This window comes from Erpetoichthys calabaricus, chromosome 2 (genome assembly GCF_900747795.2).
Source record: "Erpetoichthys calabaricus chromosome 2, fErpCal1.3, whole genome shotgun sequence".
NCBI lineage: Eukaryota > Metazoa > Chordata > Cladistia > Polypteriformes > Polypteridae > Erpetoichthys > Erpetoichthys calabaricus.
Window position 1 is genome coordinate 267,562,304 of NC_041395.2, and position 16,218 is coordinate 267,578,521.

Sequence of the window (16,218 nt, forward strand, 5' to 3'; positions counted from 1 at the left end):
AGCCATCAAAGCCAATGAGCTCTGCGTGGGGGAAAGACAGGATGATTGAAAATTGCAGTTCCTCTCCTCAAATGATACTAGGCAGTGTTACGTGACAAAGAGAGTCTTTTTTCCCCCATTGTATTAATATGTGGGGGGAATCACACTCAGCAAGTTTGGCTTCATAAGAAGATTTGTGTGTTTTATCTTTTATACCAGTATGCTGAAAAGACCATCTAGTCAGATGCTTATAGCTGCACCTGAAAAGGACTGAAAGATGAAACATCAGATTTTAGTGGAATAACAGATGTCAGTCAGTCTATCAGAAAACAGAAGCTGTTTAAACACTATCATGGTATGCACAAACAAAACAGTTCACAATATAAGGATACCCCTTCTTTTTAATCAATATTTTTATTTATTTGTTTTTGAAAATGGTATGTAGAAATAGAACACTATAAAGTTGGGCTGTTTTTACAAAGCAAGAATTGCTTTTAACTATTGGAATATCTACCAATATGCTTTTTGTGACTTTGCACCCAGAATAATATTTTGTCACAAAACATATAAACTATATTATTCATGTGTGGGATCCCTTTCATTTTAAATACACTGAGTTGACGTTCAAACAAAGCTAAGCTCGCTATATATTTGTGTCTGCTGCATAATCACCAGCATTTCAAATTTTACAGTTGATTTTCCCCCGGCGACTGTTGACACTAATAACTTAATCTGTAATGTATTTTAATCAGGTGTACAGTTTTGGGGGGGAGGGTTAGTAGCAAGACGTTATGGTTTACTAGCAGCTGACAAAAATGGAATGGAAATCTCAGGCAGAAAACCTTACATTTCATTGTGCATTTATGGTGAGATCCAATTCTGGAGTAATAGTGCCTTTACAGGCAAAAGAGACTTGAGATTATGTTCCTTCTTAAAATGTTTTCTTGTGTCAATTAAAATGCCTGCAGTTATTGATCTTGTTGATTTTATGTCCTGAAATTTGCATAATCTATTAAAGATGAATGATTCATGAACTGTTCATTACTGGAGGAGATTGAAATTTTAAGGGAACTGCAAAGCAAAGTAAAAAAGACAAGGCAGAAAGGTAAACGACAAATAAGAGCCCTCAGCTCTTTGTTTATCCAGTCATATAATGTGTAGCTGTACAGCAGGTGGGCGACAAAATAAGAGTTTTAAAATTGCCTGCTTCTTTAAAAAAGATTATACCACTGCCTTTTAAACAGCCATTATTTGTATTCTCTTTTCAAGTTAAATGAAGCCATAAGAAAAAGAGGAAGTAAATTTGACATTGTTTGTTTATTTAATTTATATTGAATCCTGCACAACTGGGAACTTAATATTTCATTCTATATAAATAATTAAATTGTTTGACAGATTGTGAGAACCATTGTGAGATTTACTAAAGTTAGCCTGAAAATGAAATTGCCCAGAATCAGAAGTTAAACAAGAACACTTTTAGGGTTTGAATTCTTTTATACGGATTGTGTGTTAAGTCTCCAACATTTGCATAGTGTGGCAGACATGATGAACATGTAAAATCTCTGGGTTCCTGATCCTAATTAATAATTTAAATAATGTAATAATGTAAATGTTTTGCAATTTGTTTTACACACACATGGATAACTTTAACTTGTTTCACACACAAAGAACATATATGCGTGTATATATAGTTAATTGTTACTTTATTTAAAACATCAGATGCCTTTTCACACAGACTCAAATACAAAGGTTGTGAAAGTGCCATTCTATAGATAGAGAAGGGTGAGAAGTGAAAATTCTTGAAGCATGTTGCCTGCTGTGCCTATTAATTTGAAGCTTCCTAGTGCCAGTGGGATGGCACTATCTCAATGGATTTTGCTTGTTCCCATATTGAGAACCTGAGACAGTTCCATAGGAGGCTGACTCAATTTTATGCGACTCAAATGAAAAATAAATAAATAAAAGAAAGCTTGATAGTAGAGAATAGCTTAAAATGTGATAGTTGCATTTTTAATGGAACCAAGTAAAGGAAAAAAATCTAAAAAAAAACTTTTGGTAAAAAGATTGAGAAATCACATAAAGATAGATTCCTTGCAACTTTCCTATTTATTTTCAACCACGATGACTAAAATCACCGTATACATGTATTGTATGTATTATAGAGGCTAAAAAGATAGATAGATAGATAGATAGATAGATAGATAGATAGATAGATAGATAGATAGATAGATAGATAGATAGATAGATAGATAGATAGATAGATAGATAGATAGATAGATAGATAGATACGAAAGGCACTATAGATAGATAGATAGATAGATAGACTGAAACTCTCTTAGACATCTTAAGCAAACCCTAATGCTGTTCTCCAACCTAAGTTTAAGCCTAACTTACACTTGAAATCAAAGAAAATCTTTTCCACAGTAATTGTTTTTAATGAAACAATTTTAAAAGTAAAGGTGTGCTTCCATTATTTTACATTCATGTATGTTATTAATGTGGCTTCTTGCTTGATGGTAAATAAAGGTGTGCTTGGCACCAATTTTGCTAATTCAAGTGGTTTGTTAAGATAAACTGCCTGTCTGTTGGTACACCAAATAATTGCACAAAAATAACTGCTTATTTCATCTTCAAAATGGCACACTAACCTTTGAACACCGATTTGATAATGAATGACTTTCAGTAAATGTATAGGGAATTAAACCATTTTGGTTCCCCAAACATTCTTTACTTAGTTGTAATTAATTAGGGTGTGAGAGTTTTTGGCTAATGATAAATTGCCACAAGCTCAATATAGAAATGGAGGTCAAAGAACTTGTTTTGTGAATATAAAAGAGTCCCTGTCATGTGTTAGAAGCACAATGTAATATTTTGCCTACCTTCAGAATTGTTCCCTAATTACTCTTCTGTAACAATAGAGCTATGTGTTGAAGGTCATATAGAAAACAAGTATGTGCTGAATAAAAATATACTGGGGAAAAATCAGAAGCAGTATTCTTTACAGCTAAGCTTTACTACTGGCAAAGTTACCTTCTGGGCTTGTGTTTATCTTCCAGCACAGTAATCAGGGGTTGGCAGCAGTTTTCGCCTTTTTCGTTTTCCTGCTTTTTTCCCTTTTTTTCAGGGTGACTTGTCCCCAGGACAATAAGCAACACCATTTTTATTAGTTTCAAAGTTCACTGGTCTAGAACACAACACTAGGGTCAGAATTTCATGTTGCACTTGTCTGTTAGACAACCTCTGTGCAATCACTTGTGTAAACACTGGTCATTTACTGGGAACAGACTGGATTGGGGGGGGGCAGGTACTGTTAATTCTATAGGGATTTGAGTAAACACAACACAATGAAAGAAGAGCAGTGTTTCTTTTGATACTAACAACACACATCATCTTATATGCAATATAATACAAAAAATAAAATACAATAGACACATTCATTATTATTATTTCTGTGATTTTTTTTAAAGATATTTAGATCTAATTCATTGCATTTTATAATGCAATTTATACAATAAATTATTAACCATTGAAATTCAAAGATGCAACTACTACAATTAAGAGTACCAAACCATCAACACATTCGTTCATTTATCCATGCATCCAACCTGTTTCCCTTTTGATTCAGGTAACATAACTAAACAAAATGTTCTCAGACTCAATCCAAATTCAGGGTTGCGGGTGGTGAGAGCTTTTTTCTAGAAGCATTGAGTAAAAGGTAGGAATCAACCCTGAACAGGTAGACAGTTCATCACAGAGCTCATCCACACACACACACCTATACTTGCATTCACACAACATTTTTAAAAGTGAAACATCTATCTATCTATCTATCTATCTATCTATCTATCTATCTATCTATCTATCTATCTATCTATCTATCTATCTATCTATCTATCTATCTATCTATCTATCCATTGAATATGAGCAACCTGTAATAAGATGCTTCTTTGTATAGCAAACCAGCATTGGCTGTGTCACTGTTGTCTCAGGAAAATTACTGTCTCTATTATAAATATATTATAAATATATATAATATTATAAATAGTAATTTTAGTTCTCTCTATTTATTTATTGATCTATACTGCCTTCCTCTGTCTATATCCATAAATGTATATACTGTATATATATATGTGTGTGTGTGTGTGTGTGTGAGTATAAGATTTAACATGAAGATTTTTTAATGTAAAATGCAAATAAGAGCAAATATTTACTTTATTCATTTTATTCCCTATGTAAAACGATCAGTGTTTGTTCTCATTTATCAAGTCTATTATATTCAAATACATTAATGCTTGAAAAAAAAACTTAGCTGATTTGTGTGGGAAAGAGGCCAGTAAAGTTCTTTACTTTCCCGGCATCTGAAGTAAGAGAGTTGCTTTTTAAAACAGTCCCTTATAAAGAAGCCCTTATCTTAATGAGGAATCTCCACACTCAAAATGATTGTAAACCAACAATAGTTAGGAAGCGCCTAATGAGGGTATCATGGAAGTCTGAAATCCTTTCAATTCATTCTAGGAAAGAAAAAAACAATTTAGAGCCAGCCATACCATGTAGTTTTGATTTGAGCTACCCAAGTCAACTGATAGGAAAAAATATATATTCACTTAAAAATGCTGTGTAGACATTATTTTGTTAAGCGTTACAGTATGGAAGGTCTCATCCTTACATTTCAGATGTTAATATAATAAGGTTTTTCTGAACTTTAGTACTTTATTGTCCTCATATATTGAATTTATTCTTGTAAAGAACAACATCACAAACAAGCTTATTTAAAAAAGCACTTTATTACTGGCTATTGTGATAACACTTTATATTATACTTAGATATAAGCAAGAAAATAGGCTGAAAACAATCCAAATTAAATGATATACATTATGAATGAACGTAAAAACATAATACATACATGTATACATTTACCCACTTAATACATTTCAAGGTTTTAGTGAACAATGACTGGAAGTAGGTAACCTTTGACTAGACACCAGTCCACAGAACACACATTCACTTGCTCCTGCATAGTGTTATCGTAGTTGCGTTTTCTTAAAATATTCCAGCCCAGACTTTTTATTTACTATTATTTTTTTGTAGACTGTCTACAAGATTGCCTCTGCACATACTCACTAATAATGAAATCGTGGTGGACCCTGAAAACATTTTATGAGCTACAAGTACTTACAATGTTATGGGCCTCTTGTGTGGCTTGAAGTAAAGACAATTTGCTGTTAAATTCTAAACCACATTAGCAAAAGAATTCTGTGAGTTTTAACCCCGACAAAGCCTGAGAAAATGACTGAAGTTCAATATGTGTAGCCATGGTCAGGTAGGAAATCTTTGGGCTTTGCCAAATAACCCTACAGAATTGTCAGGTCTGCTTAACCAGAGATTAAGAGCTACACAAACATTTCATTTGAGAAAATAATAAAATGCCTCCAGGTGATTACAAAGACAGATTCCAACTTGCTAACGCAAACACAGTAAAACAAATGGTCACAAGTTATTCCAAGAAAAAAAAAAGCATTATGAAAAGAATAGCCCCAGTGTACTTCAACTTAAGCCACCTGCACCCCCCAAATTGTTCCCATGATTGTGTTCATTTTCTGACCAAGTGCATTTAATGTTTCGGCTCCAGGAAGTTATTGAAGTTTCTTCTATCAACCGTCTGAGAAAGTAATGTCTACCACTGACTGCTGTGTAACATTATTTTTCTTTCTTTCTTGTCTGTGTAGTATAAGTATAGAATTGTCCATCAACCTAAGCAAATCTCCATCCTTCTACGTTCAAACTTTGACACATTTGTAGAGAGACATAGACATATACAACAGAAATATACGATTAATAAGAGTCAGTTGAGCATTGTACATAATTTGACAGTAAAAATCTAAAGTTAAAATTACCATGTAATTTTAAGACTCACCATAACATTTTCAGAATACGTTTCTGTTAAATTTTATAGAGTATCATTAGAGTTAATGTCATTTGAAAGTGCTTTAAAGCGCCTTTAAGAAATATTACTAAAAATGAAATAATTATGTAGTATGCATTTAAAAAAATTGCCTTCAGAAAAATAAAACATGCACGCTAGTAAAATGGATAAATTATATATATTAAAATTAACACAAATCATGGAAGTAAAACAGTGAAATTTAAAAAAATTAATAAGAGGTACTTACTGTATACTGTACAATGCAACATGCCTTAATGATAAAAAGTTGCCATTTTGTTGCATTTGTTAGCTTGCAGTAAGCAGCCAATATTTGAAGTTCAAAATAGAAAAACCTTACAAGACTATTAGCATTACCAAAAAATTAAAAATTAAACATAGAATTACCTGCTGTAAAGCCCATGCTGTTTGTGTCTCCTGTTTGCATTCATACATAAGCCATCATGCACTATGTTTCATTTTCTTTTTTGACAATTTCAGTATCATTTCCATCACTCATTTGTTCTTTTTCTTTTCTTTTTTTTCTATGTATGTGTGTCTTTTTTGTCTGTGTTTTTCTCCATCTGACAGAATCCTATTCATCCACCATCTGTGTAAAGCAGGAGCCACATGAAGCATCACTGGCTCCTTTCACCCCTTCCTCTCTGGCAAGCTCAGGCCTAGCGGAGCTCCAGCCTTTCCAGTCTGCCGTGTCTGTAGATGCCTCTACCCCTCCCTACTGTGCTTATACGCACCATGGCCCCAGCTACAGCCAGTATGCAAGCCAACATTTAACAGCAGGTACATTGACACTGAAAGCACAATTCTCAGCATTAGTGGGCAAAATATTGACAGATAAGTAGGATTATATCCAAATCAAATCCAACTTTCATTCAATAGACATACAGACATAGATACCTTTATGTTCAATAACATTTGACTCCCAATTCTCACATTGTTCTTGTTCCTCTCCATAAACATTTAATAGCAATTTCCTTGCAGCCCATACAAAAACAAAACACGTTTCAAGATATAGTATATCTTATATGGACTTGTATTTCATTAGCATATACGATATACTTTCTTAGTAAACATGTGCTTATGAAGTGTCATTGTTAGCTTTGCTTGGCATGGGGATAGAGTTGCTCTTCCGGAAGGTGCTCTAAAATGGTTAAATGGCTACCATATAGTCATGTTCTTGCATCTAAATTGTAAAGCTTGTTAACCTTTAATATATGAAATGATTAAAAATATGCCATTCTGTCTGCATAATGCAAATTCCTTAGTAATTTCGTTTCAAATGGTACTTGTCAAGGAAATTTTATAAATCTTTGCATAACCTAGCATCTAAGTAAAGGGAGTCCATTATAACTTGGAAATTAAAATAAATTACTCTTTCATTTTAAAAGCTTCAAGTGTCAAGACAAAGTGTTTTTCTTCCTTTATCAAAGTACCAGTCACTGATTCAATGATTAGTGATTAAGCTAAAAAGAAAAACCTTGAATTTTTTTTCTTTTTTTTTTTTCGTTTATAAAGGGGAGTCATGTCTAGAGGTTGATGCAGCCGTTTTAGTCTTTTCTCTTTCTGTTGCAGAAAAATGGGACTTGATGTTGCTAGGCACCCCACAATGGCCTGTTAAAATATTCACCGTTGTATTATGTAAACAAGAACAACTTTGACTGCTGTCTTCCTCATTACTGCTCAGTTGGGAAATGATTTTCCCCTGACCCCCTGTGCCCCTCACGCTAACAATGTATCTTTTTCGGAGCCTCTGAAGCTTGGAGCTGGACAAACCTTGGCTCGGCTCAAGCTACGTGCTGTTGCACGAGAACCCGGGTGCTTCGGTAGGACAGTCGCCCGTCACAACCAATTAGTTACTTGAATGTGCTTACACTGCACTGTGTTGAATATTCTGCTTAAGTGTTTGTGAAACTTGTAACATTAAAGGCATGACATAAATCTTTTCCCACATGCAGGACTTCAGGATTTCTTGGAGTCATTTCTCTTTAATTCATGTATTTTACAGAAACCAAAACAAGTATTTGTCAAATATACTATTTTTGTAAACATACCTTTAATATTTTATTGAAGGTATCACATAATGAGAGTAAAATATGAACTTACTAAAAGCCAGGGTTACAGCATGAGTTTATATATATTTTTTATCATTATTACTTTTTGTGAAAATAAACTAAATGTACGTGTGCTTAGAATATTATTTAAAGTTGAAAATAAATAAATTAAGTTGGCACAAATTCAAAAGCTTTTCTATGGAGAGTTCTTTATATTTTATATATTTTTGTTTTGTATTATATTTACACCACATTACTGTACAACAAATTAGACTATATTAATATACAGCTTTGTCAGTCCTACCATCACAACATATAAGTAGCTCAGCATGTTTCTTTTGGAGACTAATTTTACAAACATATATTAAATACTTTTTAGGGGTCCCTACTGTTTATGTAAAGCACATTAAGTAGGTTAGAAGAGTGCTATATAATTGTAATTAATTATTATTAAAAACATTTAACTTAAGTTGTTAAGTAACATCTTTCTGACTTTGCAAATACACTACACACACACACACACACACATATATTTAACTGTTTCACAAAAACCTAAGTAAAAGACATATACAATTAATCTTTTCTTATATTGTTCTAAATACCATCATCTTTAACATCACAAAATGGCAATGATTATTACAAGCTGTCACATTTCCAAGTATGTGTAAATCAAAAGCCAATTGTGTCTTTATTCTTCATCTGATCTTTTCCAGCACAGACACCATTTCACATTTTCATACCTATCATGCAGATGTTCACATGAATTTCATGCAGATGATTATGTGGCTTTCATTACATGTCCCATGTTTTAATTGTTAACTTCTCCTTTTGGAATAACAGTGTTTTAGTTCATTGTTGATGTAGGACAGAAAAAGAATTATTGTTTTTAATTTCTCAGGGAAGAAAGCAGGATTCTTTTTATTATGAAACTAGGATTTAATGATTTACAGCATAAATCAATATGCATTTCATGACCAGTTTTTAATGATCTAGAAGTGTTTCTTGTTAAATAAGCAAGATGGACTTATGTTTTGTTAAAATAATGCAAAGAAAATCAAAGAACAGGTGTAGTGGATAAAATAAGCAAAGCGGTAAAAAGTAAACTTGTTAAAATTACTGCGGCAGAAATCTAAACCCATTATAAAGCAAAAAAATAAAAAATAAAAACATATACATTGATCGATTTTTATGTATGTAGTTTAGGGTTGTGATGGAAAGATGGATGGATGGAATCTTTTTAACTTAGGTGCTTATTTGGACTTTTTTCAGGTCGAGACATGGCAAGTACCACACTACCTGGGTATCCTCCACACGTTCCTCCAACCGGTCAAGGCAGCTATCCAACGTCTACACTTGCTGGAATGGTACCTGGTAGGTTTTTATTGTATAATAATAATAATAATATTAATAATGGAAAACTCTAAATGAAGGCATTAGAAATATAAACTTTTACTTATATTAATTCCACTCAATTCCTTCAGTATGAAATTTACTGCTGCTGGAAGAGTTTGCTACCATTACAAATTTTCCCCCTCACTTATTTTTCTGAAAGACATGCAGTAAAACTAGTCATATGGTATTTAAAGATTTATTTGAGGCAAAAATGGGACAACAATAAAAATAAATATATTGTGATCACAATCTCATTAATTAGAAGAATGAATGTAAACTGCTGTTATCTTTCACAACTGAGTATAAAAGATGAAAAGTAAAGATAAGTTAATGATACCAAAAGCATTCCCTCGCTCCTTTGTAACTATGAAAGAACTGTTAATTTATATTTAGTATTTACTAGTGAGACTCTGATAAAATGTTTTATATGGCTAAAGATGCAAATACAAGTTATTATCCTTTTCTTTAAACATTAAATAACTTTTAGTTAATTGAAACATTTACTTGTGTGGTTTTTGAAGAAATATTCAATCTAAGTTTAGTTTTTATAATAGTATGCACAATTTAGCCATAATATTTTATGATAAAGACATACTGTATGAACATGTACTGCATATATGAAGAAAATACACAAGTTTTGAATTACTTGCCTTTAAAGTTAAATAGGTAATCTTTTCATCAAACCCCATGTTGAAATTTTACTAGGGTCATAAAAATGCATTTAGGACTTTAATTAACAAAAGTATTTGCAAGTCTAGGCATGCAGCCTTGACCAGAAGTTAGAAAGTGAAAGTAGTTAAAGACTATGTGATGCGTCAGAGGAAATTAAACGTGCTCGATAACTGATCAGTGGGAAGGAGATAGGACAGTTCCTCTCAGTTACACTTCAGTTCCAAAGCTCATTATCCCCTTGTGTGCGCACTTTCACAACTCGTCGATAAACATTGTTTTCAGCCGTCCTCAAGCCCCAGTGCTGCAGAGCGTATCTCTTTCCCCTCTACTTAACCTGCGGTTCAGGTTCACGGCAAACAGTTAAGGGTCACAAAACAGAGGCAAGAGAGGCCTGTAAATATTTAAATCAGTATCTCTCCTAGGGACCTGGCTAGAGTTTCACTGCCAGCCACAAGAATACTCACTCTTGCTGTGTTTGTGCCCATTCAGAGATCAAAATATTTAAACAATTAGCTTTCTTTTTTGGTAAAGCACGAATTCATTAATTTTCTTGTGCTTATGTATGAGCCCTACTTATACTATGTATAAAATCCAACACACAATGTATAATTACTGCACATTTCAAAATAATTCTTTATAGAGATACTGCTTTATCTAATTTAATATTTAGATTACTGTACATTTTATCCAACAAATTTTATATTACCAGTTAATGCAGTCCGTTTTAACTTGTCTATGTGATATTATAGGCTATGTTTATATTTAGTTTAGCAATTTTAGTTTGGTAATAACAACAAAAGTAAATCTGTCAATGGAAATTTCAGCACAATAGATCAAATATGTTTTTTATCAAATTTTCATTTCCATCTGTCACATACAGCATCCTGAAGCTCTGAAATCCTCTTTATCCTTTGGCAGTACATTCTGTGAGCCTTCCCATTCATTGGGTCGACAACAACTAAGATTTAGTGAAGAGCTCCCAACACTGTTAAAGCTAAAGCCATTCTTCACCAGCTTCATAAAAAAAAATCTAGCTTTTATTGTCTCATAAAAGAAAGAAACGTGCTGGACCAACAGCATTGCTCACTGCCATGGTCTGAGTTACTTCCTGAAGCTGAAAGTTTGCTGCAATAAAATAAAAAATGAAAGAAGACAAAATGAAACATTTTTAATCATAAGTAATTACTGTTCTGTGCTTCAAATGGTTGACTTGATGAATGTTGGCAACTGACTATGTACAATAATTTACACAATATGGAAATGTCAGGTAATAGTACTGTTAAGTTTATGTACAATGCTATGATTCTGAAAATTGACCATATAATGCAACCTTTTCTTTTTAGGAAGTGAATTTTCTGGCAATCCATATACCCATCCGCAGTATACGACTTACAATGAAGCCTGGCGATTTAGCAACCCAGCACTATTGAGTGAGTATTGTTTACATGTTTAAAATTTTTCTTTGAGAACATAAACAGAAATGTGTTAATTGTAAACGTTACCCCAACAGTTAAAAAAAGATATGATAATATTTTAGTAACTGGAGATATTCACAGAAAGTACAACCTTCCCATGCTGCAAATCATTACATTTGAGGGCTTTACAAATTAGTTTTCATTTTTAATAACACCTAACCAAATGTAACAGCATTTAAATGATTCATTAGATATATTAACGAAATGTATCATTTATTATAAAAAGTTTTCTAGCCGCACTGAATTAGACCGTGAGGGTGTGTAAATGAACGAATGGATGAACAGATAAAAAGTATACTTGTAGTGTATATATAGTGTTTTATTTTAAATATGTACAGTTGTTTTGCTGCATTTTTATATAATTGTATTTATGGCAATTACATTTATTTAATCAGGAATTTTTTTTTATTTTTAAGTTTCATTAATAGATTTGTTGAAAATACATTTTTGAACCATTTTAAACAAAGTTAGAAATTAGAGATGGCTAAAAATTCAAATGGTGCTCAAGAGTGCCTCATATTTTAAGATGTATTTAACTTAAAAAGTAGCCTCTCTATTTAAGTAAGTTTGTTAAAATAAATCTTTAAAGCTAGAAATTACAATCAAAATACTTTTAGAAGAAAAATTACTAGCATTCAAACCAAAACAGCATTAAATCATAATCAGTTAGAGTATGACTTCACTTAGGAGCAAATGGTTCCTCGATGCATATCTGACTATCAACCGCTGTCCCACACTGCAGATTAAAGTGAAACTCATACATTTGGATGTTATCTGAGAGCTGATAATACATCCAATAAGTAAACTTTATTTATTTAAGTTTAGATATTTTAGAATTGTTTTTACATTGAATCATTACATGTACATGCTATTAATAAAAACACAGAAGACAGATTTTAGGATGGAACATTTTAACTACAATAAAAAGAATACCTGATAGAATGAAGTTCGGTATCCTTACACAGGACTTAAGTTTACTTTTCTTGAGTGAGGGCTGCATATTCTGATAAAGACACAGTAAACAAAAATTGCAGGTCAGATATTTGTAATATAAAATATTTATTTAAAATCTTGTTAATTGCAAGGGGATTATATCATAATGTCGGAAGCAACTTTTGTAAATTCATTTTCTTAACCTACTTATTGATTAAAATGTTGTAGAGGCTACAAGTGTTGGGTTCAAGGCAGGCACTAGCCAGGATGGGGTGCCAGTACATTACATGCCACACTTGCTCATGCCAGGACAGTTTACAGTTGCCAGTTAAATTAATACGCATGATGTTGGAAACGGGAAAGAAAAGCGATGTGCCAGAAGCAAAGCTGACAAAACCAATGAGATTGAATGTAAACTCTACTACACATCCTAGTCAAGGTAGAATTTAAAGTAATAGGTGTGAGACACTATCACAAATTATTGTGTCTTGATGCCTCCCTAGAAACACGTTCACTAACTTTAAGATCCATCCATTTTCCAACCCGCTATATTCCTAACTACAGGGTCACGGGGGTCTGCTGGAACCAATCCCAGCCAACACAGGGCACAAGGCAGGAACCAATCCCGGGCAGGGTGCCAACCCACCGCAGCTAACTTTAAGATGCCATTCTTCAAAGTTTTACATTAAAAATGACAAATTAAGTAGTCCAGGTAAATTTGTAAGAGATTATGGGGAATACACACCTCACACACACTTTTTAAAAGTATTTCATTATTTCTACCTTGCGTTTTCTTTGGAAGAACATATGAATATTTTATATTGGCATATTTTGGGAAAGTTTCAGAATATCAGTCAAATAGTTTCAAATAGAATTACAGACATTTAGGTATGGAAATCGGGAGAAGATCTACATCGTAACATACATTTTTTCAAGATGGGTCCCAGTGAAGCCATTCATGTTCATTTTTTATCATCCTTCCATTTCCTTGAACTTGTTGAATATTTGCTATGTGTCTAAGTTCAGGTTATTTAAATGGATATCTTAATTTTTTTCTTGACTTAGCTGAGTGTACCATTTCAATTATTTTCTCAAAACTAATTAAACTGATAAAAAATAGAACAAAAATTTACACACATTCTTAAAAATATCTCATATAATGAAACTGAGTACTGTATCACATTAGAACAAGCAAGCTTGTAAGAAAAGTAATAATTTCGCAGAGCCTTTTAATCCTGGCTGCTAGTTTTTGTCTGCCTCACAAACCCCTGTACTTACTTAAGGTGAATCCAACTTTCAAATTGTTTATCTTGTTAATGAATGTAAAAAAGAGAGAGAGAGAAATGAGAAAGTATTGTGTAGAGAAATAAGTGACATACTGTATTTGTACATGTTTTTTGTATTTTCAACCGGTACATTCTTTTCCTGTGTTAACTTTCAGGTTCCCCTTATTATTATAGTGCCGCATCCAGGGGCGCCGCACCTGCCACTGCTTCCACTGCCTATGACCGCCACTAGTTACCACAGAAACCAAATGAAACTACAGGACGATGGGTATGGCCTCCATATTGTACCAGTGTGAACAACATTAAAATCCAAGGGATGGAAGATAACAACCAAAGCTTCCTACTTCTCTTGCATACAATGTGAAGGATGGACATTAGAAGACTTCACACACCATTCAGCCTGGCAACCATTAACACCCCTGTTCTAAGTTTTGGTCTGCAATCTCTTAAAATTAAAAGAATTGAAAAAATACCTGAGACTTTAATTTAAAAGAAATAAAAGACAAAGGAAGAAAAAATGGCAAATGCTAAGAAAGTGACTTGCTTCTATCTCCTCTTGGATCAATACATTCCTGGACTTCAGTGAGGTGTCTTCTAAGGAGTTTCTGAAAGGATCAGAGCTGAAAGCAGTAGTTTACTCCAAAGTAGCAATTCTGCGTAAATCTCTGGACACGTGCTATTCCTTGTTTACAGTTCATGAGAGGATCGTTATAAAATTGTCAGCCATTTAAGAAGACTGGAGAGGGTGGTATGCAACTTATTTGTTCCACTCCCTTTTGTCAATGCATTAAAAAAAAAACATCTTTTAAAAAGAATATATATATAAATATATAGAGAGAGAAAGATAGGTCTATCTGCTTGACGATACCATAAGAAGGTTAAGGTGGACATGTTTTCTGTGATACACAATCAAATGTAAAATAAGCAAGCCATGAAACACCATGGTCTTCTACCAACAAAAAATTAAATAAGTGAATAAATATTAAGTTAAGTTTTTATTATTATTATTATTATTGTTATTATTATTATTACTGTTATTGTTAATATTGATAACATGAAGGTCTGTATAAATGTTAGGGATCTGTTTGTTTTGGCTTTTCCTTCTTTTCTTTAATAATCAAGACAAGTGATCTTCAAGAGAGTCCATGCAATATCTGATCCTTATTTGTACTTATTTTTGCACTATTATATTAAGGTCTGAAGGTATAGGAAACAAACTCTGAGTTCACTGACGGTAAATATTTGTTCTAATGTGGGATAGTATGAATTACCAGGCTTTATCACTACAGAAAGATAAAGGGGTGTTCAGCTAAAGTTTGTCATTAGTGAGAGCTGGCACTTAAAGAACCTCCTTAAACAAGTTTACAATTGATTATCTGTTTCATTACAGTGGTTTATAAATACATGCTCAGATTTTATATATCTATATTATTTTTTAAACTGGTCTTTTTTTAAGCCCGTCCCTTACAGTTGGTTCTAAGCGGAGTCAAACTTTCTAATTTTTTGGCATAGCATTATAGCTTAATGAATAGCAAAACTATAAAAAATAAGTTATTTGCACTTATGAATGTAAATTCATATATCATTTATTTGGCAACATACCATTGAATCCTAAAAGCCCCTTTAAAAAAAAAACAAAAAAAACAAAAAACAGGCAAATGTTCCAAGGCTACAGTTCTCTCAAAGTCAAAAGACTAAAGTCACTTTCAAGAAAAAAGCAACTACATTTAGTAGTCAGTCCTACTTAAATACAAATATATATGCTGCAAAAGAAAATAATACTTTTGGCATCTTTTACTGGCTAGCCCTTTAGGCTCATTGGCCTACTTGGAATATGGAAAAATAGTGTGAAGCAATTCTAATGGTAAAATCAAAAAGGATATTATAATGATCATTTAATTGAAAGCCTGATAAATGCTTTTGCAGAACAATTTTAGCCCACAGCAACAGTATCCATCTACAAAGAACATCATTCAGAAGTTTTACTGCTGTTTTTGTATGTATGTATGTATGTATGCATGTATGTATGAACACAATACACATATATACGTATATATATGAACAAAGTGTGATTCATTCTACATATAATTTATATATATATATATATTATATGTGAGTGTGTGTGTGTGTGTATGTGTGTGCTTGGGTTCTACATTAAAACAGATTTTCATTATCTATCAAGGGAATGCAGTCAAGAAGGAAATGAGACATAAATTCTTTATATATTCCACTATGAAATAACTGTCCTCTCGTACTACTTCTGCGAAAACTGTTTGTGAATGTACTTCTTACCACATATGCCAAAGAATTGGTTCTTGTTGCTATTTTGATTTACAGTACGTGTGTATGCATTTTTAAAAGCAGTATTAAAGAAGCATCCAACTCATCAACACTAACAAAGAATGTTGTGGGTGTATTTCTACTTAGACAAAGAGACAACACATCCGTTTTAAACTCCAAAGTCTGGAGACAAAAGTGACAAAAAGGTG

The 16,218-nt window shown here is 32.8% G+C and overlaps 1 protein-coding gene across 5 annotated transcripts in view; it reads left to right on the forward strand.

The window, feature by feature from the left end:
• Positions 1–15,707, forward strand: part of pax2a (paired box 2a) — a 48,434-nt gene extending 32,727 nt beyond the window's left edge. For 2 of the 5 annotated variants that reach the window (XM_051922930.1, XM_051922929.1), the window contains exons 8-11: positions 6,491–6,700; positions 9,241–9,342; positions 11,379–11,465; positions 13,904–15,707. In XM_051922930.1, coding sequence (XP_051778890.1) covers positions 6,491–6,700; positions 9,241–9,342; positions 11,379–11,465; positions 13,904–14,025 — 521 coding nt within the window. In that variant the 3' untranslated portion in view covers positions 14,026–15,707. Of the gene's footprint in view, positions 1–6,490; positions 6,701–9,240; positions 9,343–11,378; positions 11,466–13,884 lie in introns of all 5 variants that reach the window. The other 3 variants (XM_051922931.1, XM_028792774.2, XM_051922932.1) reach the window with 3 other exon arrangements.
• The last annotated feature ends 511 nt before the right edge of the window (positions 15,708–16,218 follow it).